At 46.1% G+C, this 8,169-nt stretch overlaps 1 protein-coding gene across 1 annotated transcript; it reads left to right on the top strand.

Annotated features, from left to right (window-relative positions):
* Positions 1-5,287: 5,287 nt before the first annotated feature.
* On the top strand, positions 5,288-5,563 carry LOC122240752 (late cornified envelope protein 3A-like). The gene has a single exon (XM_042993812.1). It carries the CDS (start codon positions 5,288-5,290, stop codon positions 5,561-5,563), a length of 276 nt encoding a protein of 91 aa, XP_042849746.1.
* Positions 5,564-8,169: the final 2,606 nt, after the last annotated feature.

The raw sequence follows: 8,169 nt of genomic DNA, 5'->3' as shown, positions 1-8,169 counted from the left end.
GGGGGGGAGGGCAGTGAGGGTGGCAGAGCCAGTCCTACCACTGCACTGTGAGTCCCATGGGGCTCTGCCTATACTGGTGTCTGTGGAAGGAGAGGCATTGTGGTTCCTGTTGTTTTCAGCTTTGGGGATCTAACCAAGATCTTCATAAAATAGTATGTGTGCCTTCAAAACCCTGTTAGAGCTTGTCAGAATGAATCAGCAGCATATTCAGTAGGAAAGGGCCAGTCCTTATCTACCAAAGGGGCTAATTAGGACCCAGAGAGGAACCCAGGGAAAAGCATGCACAAATTGGAAGTCAAGACAGCATTTCGAGGCTCCCTCATTCCATCTTCTCTATAAATGATTTAACTGCATTTCACAGGACACAGTCAGTCTTGGTGATGGGGTAGACTTGAACTAGGAAGGGATTAATTGATTGACTAAAGAAAAAATGTTTCACATATGATAGTATGTGCAGTCCTTGGTTGGTTGATCAGTTTGTCATTGACCCATTTGGTCAAGGTGCACTTCCTGGAATTAAATCTATAATGGCTTGCTCTTTACCTGTAATTCAATATTCCTTTTAATAAAGACAACTTGGTGTCTGGAAGGAGCATAAAAAGTCTGCAACGCTGCCCTGCATTTTCCTATTACACCACGTGGCAGAACCAGATGATGAAATTTTCCAAAGTTTCAATCAGCTAACCCAGGTTCAACCCACAGGATTCCAGAGTGTTAGGATGACTAGGGATGAATTCTCCACTACATGATTTGCACCTGAGTTGCCTTCATGCTGGAGTTGAGGAGTCACTCTTCTGTCAGCCCAGGACATCTGCCTCTCTGTGTCTGACCATCTGCCTCTCTGAGCTCTAAAGTGGGGATTATGACTCCTCTGCACCAGAATGAAGAGATTTAAGGCAACTGTCATAAAAGCATTAGTGTAGGGAGCCAATGGCAGGATTTAGAAAGCAACTCAGAAATCCATGTGGTTGCACTTGGGTGGTTCCGTCGGTTAAGTGTCAGACTCTTGGTTTCCGTTCTGGTCATGATCTCATGGTCCATGAGATAAAGCCCCAGGTGGGACTCTGTGCTGACAGCAAGGGGCCTGCTTGGGATTCTCTCTCTTCTCTCTGCCCCTCTCCCCCACTCGCTCTTTCACTGTCTCGTACTATAAATAAATAAACATTTTTAAAAAGAAAGAAATCCATTGCATTTCACCAAAGAAGACATCCAGAAGGCTAACAAACACATGAAACTATTCTCAACATCACTCATCATCAGGGAAATACAAATCAAAACTATGATAAGATATCACCTTACACCTGTCAGAATGGGTAAAATTAACAAGTCAGGAAACAACAGATGTTGGCGAGGATATGGAGAAAGGGGAAGCCTCTTGAGCTGTTGGTAGAATGCAAACTGGTACAGCCACTCTGGAGAACAGTATAGGGGTTCTTCAAAAAGTTAAAAATAGAACTACTCTATGACCCAGCAATTGCACTACTAGGTATTTATCCAAAGGCTACAAAAATGCTGATTCAAAGGGACATATGCACCCTGATGTTTATACCAACAATAGCCAAATTATGGAAAGAGCCCAGAAGTCCACTGACTGATGAATAGGTAAAGAATGTGGAAATACACACACACACACACACACACACACACACACACACACATATATATACACACATATATGTATATATGTATACATATATACAAATATATATATGCAAAGAAGTATTACTCAGTCATCAAAAATGATGAAACCTTGGGGCACCTGGGTGGCTCAGTCAGTTGAGAATCCAACTTCAGCTCAGGTCATAATGTCACGGTTCATGAGTTTGAGCCCCACATCAAGTTAGCGGCTGTCAGCACAGAGCCTGATTTGGATCCTCTGTCCCTTCTCTCTGCCCCTGCCCTGTTTGTGCTCTCTCTCTCTCTCTCTCTCTCAAAAATAAATAAACATTAAAAATAATGAAATCTTTCCATTTTCACTGACATGGATTGAACTAGAGGGTATTATGCTAAGTGAAGTAAGTCAGTCAGAGAAAAAAATACCATATGATTTCACTCATATGTGGAATTTAAGAAACAAAGCAAATGAACATAGGGGAAGGGAAAGAAAAATAAAATAACATAAAAACATAGAGGGAGGCAAACCATAAGATACTTTTAACTATCAAGAACAAATTGAGGGTTCATGGAGGGGAGTTGGGTCGGGGGGGGAGGCTAAATGGGTCTTGGACATTAAGGAGGGTACTTGTGATGAGCACTGAGTGTTACATGTATGTGATGAATCACTAAATTCTACTCCTGAAACCAATACTTGCTATATGTCAACTAACTTGAATTTATACTTGATCTTAGCCAAAGAAGTGATCAACTAACTTGAATTTAAATAAAATCTTGGAAGAAAAGAAAAGAAAAAAAAATCCATTGCATTTCATAAGAACTCCACCTAGTGTCTCTAAGATGTTTTAGCTCTTGACCAATTCCTGTGATTTGTATCACACCATGATTCTTGCCTGTCAAGGACACAAGATCACCTAAGTTTGCACCGAAAATGCTTGTTCCTAAAAACCACAGGTGATGAAAAAAAGTCAATGTCAACTCCTGGAGTTCTCTGAGCTCTAGATTAAGTTGGCCCCTTTTCCCCACAAAAGAGCTGAATTTTCCCTTTAGGAACATTCATCACTGTTGTGTTTGATGCCTGTCCTATTGGTTAGTTACCAAGCTCTCTGAGGGCAGAGGCTGTATCTCTCTCTTTCACTGATGGATCTTTGATGCTGAGTGTAGTGACTGGACAACAGCTGATGCCCAACAAGTGGTTTTTCAATAAAGAAGCATGGGGATGAATGAGTGAGAAAGAATTCCAGAACAGAAAGCAGGTGATGGCTCAGGCCAAATCTCAGTCTTGTGTAATGGAAGACAGGGAAACAGATAAGAACTGGGCTGGCAGAAGGCCCAGGGTTCCCTGATGGTACCCTTTCCCTCAGGCTGCCCTCCTCCCTCTGCCATATTCTCATGCCCAGCTCCACTGGGAAAGTGAGGGTGGTGGTGCAAATAGAGCTAAGTTTCCTTCCACTCCCTCCTCTCCTGAGCCACATCACTTAGTCTGGCATTCCACAAGGGCTTATTTTCATCCTTTGTAATTGTCTCTTTTCATGATAGTATCTCCATGGGAGGATGGAATGAGTGGGTGTGAGCTCTTAATAATATAAAGGTAGTGTTGCTTCCAACCTAGCTCTGAGGGTAAATCAGAACCTAGTACCCTGGGGACCCCATTCCGCAGGCAGGAGTGTGTTCCTCAAAACATGGTTGCTTGCCCCAGCCTCTCACCAGCTCCCCATCTGAATCCCAATTCCCTGTTTTCAATTCCACAGAATATTTGAATGAACTCATAGTATGGCAATTGTTCAAAGGAGAGCAAGAGGCAAACGGGAAGAAGGAACTAACATCCTCTTAGTTGTATTTTGTGCCAAAGGAGAAGTATGTTATTCTACGGTCTTCCATTTACTCTGACCAAAATAATGTTATGTTTAAGATCACAGTATAATTTAAGTTCATGATTATTAGAAACTTAACACCATCTTAATTGTGATGATTTTCTTTGAAAATGTCTAGTATAATAAAAAGTTCTTTTTGATTCATGACAGTGGTTTTCCTTGGGAAGCTATAACATATTTTGTTATATTATTACAGAAAGATTCAATATGAATTTATCACAAATATTAATTTAATTTAAACCAAATGGAAAATAAAATTCAGTTTACATGAATTCACCATATACAAACCTCAAGGATTACCAAAGCTATTCATTAAGTAAAATGCATACAGCTCCATCGACCTCATCATTATCAACTAATTTAACAAAATCTTCATCGATTATCAATATAACACGTAGAAATAGATTCAGCCTCATACATCCCACAGATAGCTGCAAACAAATGTCCTTTGTGTTTTCCATTAGCCCCACAGATGAAGGTCACATTTTTACATCATCTTGCTCCTGCAAGGAGACCTACCCCGCACTGCTTCTCTTCCACTCTCCCCCACCCCCACGTCCCCACCCCTCACTGCATTCCAGATGCCACAGGTTCTCTTAAGGTCTCTGTGTCAAAAGCCATGGTCCCAGCCCCATTCTTCCACTTCTTACCAACTCGCTCCCCAAGATCCAGTAAGTTCAGCTTAATTAACACCCCTAAAACTTCACCCTCTGAGGGTGCTGCTCTACAGAGCAGTGGGGGATTGACCCCCAAAGTGGCCCTGGGCATGATGCCTTTGCACACACCTGTGCTATGTCAGTGAGAACATAAGCTCTACATAATTGTCCAGTGGTCCATTCTGTCCTTCTGAGACACTGAGCTAGCCAAGGGCAGCTCTGTTTGTCTCCATATTACCAGTGCCCACAAGGATGTATCCTGAGGGCAGGCTATGTGAGCCGAATGTATAAATAAAAGCAGAATGGCAGCTAGTGGGACTGAGCCAGGGGTAACTGGACTGTTACCGAGATTTCCTGCTTCCTTTTTGTCATTCCTCAAAATCCGTGGAAAATGTGGAAAGCTTAGTCCTGGGTTGAGAAGAAGGACACATACACTTGTGCCGCTGGTCATAACGCTCAGCATACGAGGGCTCAAGTCCTGGGCTCCTTGGTCCACAACTGCCTGAGGCGGAGCCTTCTTCTGTTTCCACAGAATCAGTAAATGTCCAGCTGGGGGCAGCCTGAGCTGATGGGGTTGAGCAGATGTGTCTGTGCTTCAGCAAAGAGAGAGGAGCCAGAAGACAGGATAGAGGTGGACAAAGAGACCCACGGCGGGCAGCTGATGGGAACCGGGCTCATGAGGAGGAAGCATCCACAAACCCTGAGAGGGGCTCTGTGACTCATTTGACCTCAGGGCCTCTCCTTCCTTGTTTTTCCAGACGCTTCCTCCCCGCCTGCTCACCCCTGGGTGGTTTACATCCTCAGGTGCAGAGACAAGGGGCAGTGTTGCAGTGCGCACCGAATGCCCACAGGGGGGCATGTTCACTGCGTCTACCGGACAGGCCCGTTTTGGGGGCGTCGTGGGGGAGAGAGGACGTGCAGGTTGGGGAGACTCCTGCACAGAGCAGGGGGCAGGACAGCATACCCCCAACCCCCGGCGCTACTCCAGAGAGTTTCCGGTGCCCGCCTGCTCTTGGCTTGGGGAACAGTGGACCAGAGAAGAAGGATCCACAGATGAACGAGGAAACAAGGCCCGAAGCCTCTGCACTGACACACACTTGGTTTGGGTTGTGGTTTGCTCAGGCTCCCTGCCCTCCCGCCGCAATGTCCTGCGGGCAGAGCCAGCAGCAGTGCTGGCCCCCTCCCAAGTGCCCCCCGAAAAGCCCAGCACAGTGCTCGCCCCCAGCCCCCCCCCCCAACTGTGCTCCAGTCTCCGAGGGCGTCTGTGGCCGCAGCTCCGGAGGTGGCTGCTGCCTGGGTCACCGCAGGCGCCACGGATCCCGCAGATGCCGGCGCCACAGCTCCAACTCCTGTGACGGTGGCGGTGGGCTGCAGTCCGGGGGTTCCTGGTGTGGCCATGGCTCTGGGGGCGGCTGCTGACCCTGGTCATGAGATTAAGTAAAAGCATTTGGGGGGAAAAAATTCCAAAATGACTGAAAGCCACCTGAGGGGGTGCATCTTCTTCCTGTCCCCTCTCTCTGGCGGAGATACTCCTTGGATTTCAGAGTATTCCCCCAGAGGGTGTATCTCCAGACCTCCAGAGGGAGGTCTCCAGGAGGTCAAAGCTTCCCCTCTCCTTTATGTCCCTGTGAAAAAACAAAGCTTCTCATTAGCATTGCAACCTTTGTCTAACATGTCCAAGTCTTTGCCCCAACAGGCCTTCTCCTGTCTCAGGAACAGAAACATAGCCATTCATACCCACCTCCCCAGCTCACAAGAACCTTTGGGGGTTTGTGCATTACATAGAAGGGGGTTAGGCAGAGGTATTGGTGAAGACAGATTGGTGAAAGCCTGGAGTTTTCCTGTGTGAAATGAGGTGAGATCTAATGTGATGTTGGGAGGCCCAGGATCTGCTTACCGAGTTCCTATAAGAACATGGTTCTGAGCTCCCTGACTGAATGACGGGGTGAGAGGGACAGGGAATCAGAAGTGGGCAAAGAAGAATAAGACCAAAGTGGATGGTGGAGGAGAGCATTAAGCCACCCATCAAATGAAGACCAAGAAAGGAGAGGTTGCAGTGTATAAAAAGTGAAGAATTTGAAATGGGGGACAGGGGAAAAGACTGCCAAGGGAGGGGTTCTAAGGGTGTGGGCCTGGCAGATGCACGATGGAGAGCCTGGGTCGATGGGGAGGAGCACTGTGAAGAAGAGGAGGAAGTGGGGGCAGCAAAGATGTTCCATGACTGCAGGGTCCTGCTCATATCAGGGTCAAAACACACGAGGCCTACTTCCATCATGATTCCTGATGTTTTACCTGACTCAGTTTCCAAAGACTCCCTTTGAATGGAGGAAAACCTACTTCTTCACCCTCCTCTGGTCCTGTGGTCCCCATCACATGCAGCATAGGGCTGTTCTCTGGGCAGCAGAAGAGAAGGGAAAAACCCAGGTTGTCTGGGAAGGGGAAGGTGGGTAGTGGAGCAGTACAAATGCAGCCCACAGTCAGATAGTGTTCAAGTGGAGAATCTTTATGATTCCACAAGGCCAGAGACAGTGGCATAAGTTGGGATAACACAGACCTCTGGAGAGCAAAAGGAATGAGCTTCATGGGCCAGTTCAGACCCTTAAGGGTGCCATCGTGAAAGCTCAACCCCAGATGTGGCAGAGAGGAAGAGGAAGAGAAGCTCCAGACTGGGACAGGCATGTGCTTCCTTGTTTCCTCCAACTCTGATGCTCTGTGGTCCTCATGACACAGGAGAAAAGCCCCTCCCCCTGCAGGGCCACAGCAGCAACTGTGGCCTCCAGAATGCTCTTATGGTGCTGTCAGTAGCATTTGTGGGTCTCATAGTGGCTCAGGGAGCAGCTTCCCCTAGAACTGGAATCACAACAGAAAGAGAGGTAGAGCCAGACTTCTAAAGGATATTTGAGGTTAGGCAGTTGGGACAGGCTGACACTGCTATTGATTTATCCTGACAGGACTTCTCAGTCCAGTAATACTGGAGGAAATAAAGAATAAAGTAATCCATTACCTCACGTTGATACAGGAGTATAAATGTAAAAATTACTGTAAATCCTGTCCTGTTGCCCCTTTACCACTATTGCAGATCCTGACCCTATGACCCTCAGCCCACAGTTTAGGTCATCTACAGGCAGCATGGAAATAGAAAGGGTGTCAGGCAGAAATGACCTGGCTCAATATGATTACTGATCAATCCCAAAATTTTCTTTCTTCTTTGATTTAGGCAGGAAAAAAGGTGCTGAGACATGGAGAGTGGTGACAGTGATAAGTTATAATCTGAGTAGCAGATCTTTAGGTCCAGGCCTTCAACATTTCCTCATTAGATGGCCAGATGTTTTTCTGATAGCAGGGAAGTCCCTCCATGGCCCAAAAATATCTGGCCCTGACCCTCAGGACTTTTGAAGGCTAGTTTTTCATTCATTCATTCATTCATTCATTCAAACATGAATTGAGTGCACACTTCAGAAATGTATACAACAGTTCCCACTCTTGAGAATCTTACAGTGCAGCAGGCATAGTGCAGAGTGATGAGTAACAAAGTTATTATGAGCTAGAATGATACCTGCTATAATGTAAGTGTGTAGGAATTCCAGAGGACTTATGTCATAGCCTTTGGTATCAATTTCCCGTTGCCCTGACAGGAGTGAGGTGTCCAGACATTGTAACTAGTCTCACTTGTGGGTGGTGGGTGAGGTCTTTGGCCTTCAAAATGGCTTTTGAATAGGAGGCAGAAGCTGAGATGTCCTGTGGTGGTCCCGTTAAGGTTGTTTAAAAGAACACAGGGGACCCAAGAGCCAGGAATGCCTGGGCAGGAAGTTTCTTGGAAGAAGGAGGAAATAAAGCTGCCATCTGAGGGAAGTTGAATCTGAAAGGGGAGGAAACTAAGATAATGGGAGGCAGGACAATGTGCTAACTAAGAACATAGACATTGGAGTCAAAAATCCCATCCTTCCTCTTCTCTTTTAAATAGGAAGATAAAGCTAGAAACGTCTAAGAAAAAAAAAACAAAGCTAAAACCACAACCATTACAG

Source organism: Panthera tigris, chromosome C1 (genome assembly GCF_018350195.1).
Source record: "Panthera tigris isolate Pti1 chromosome C1, P.tigris_Pti1_mat1.1, whole genome shotgun sequence".
Classification (NCBI taxonomy): domain Eukaryota; kingdom Metazoa; phylum Chordata; class Mammalia; order Carnivora; family Felidae; genus Panthera; species Panthera tigris.
This window is presented reverse-complemented; position numbering and strand designations above follow the sequence as displayed.

Bases quoted from the DNA above. Each gene is read 5' to 3' on its own strand.
- LOC122240752 (XM_042993812.1), top strand. From the start codon at position 5,288: ATGTCCTGCGGGCAGAGCCAGCAGCAGTGCTGGCCCCCTCCCAAGTGC.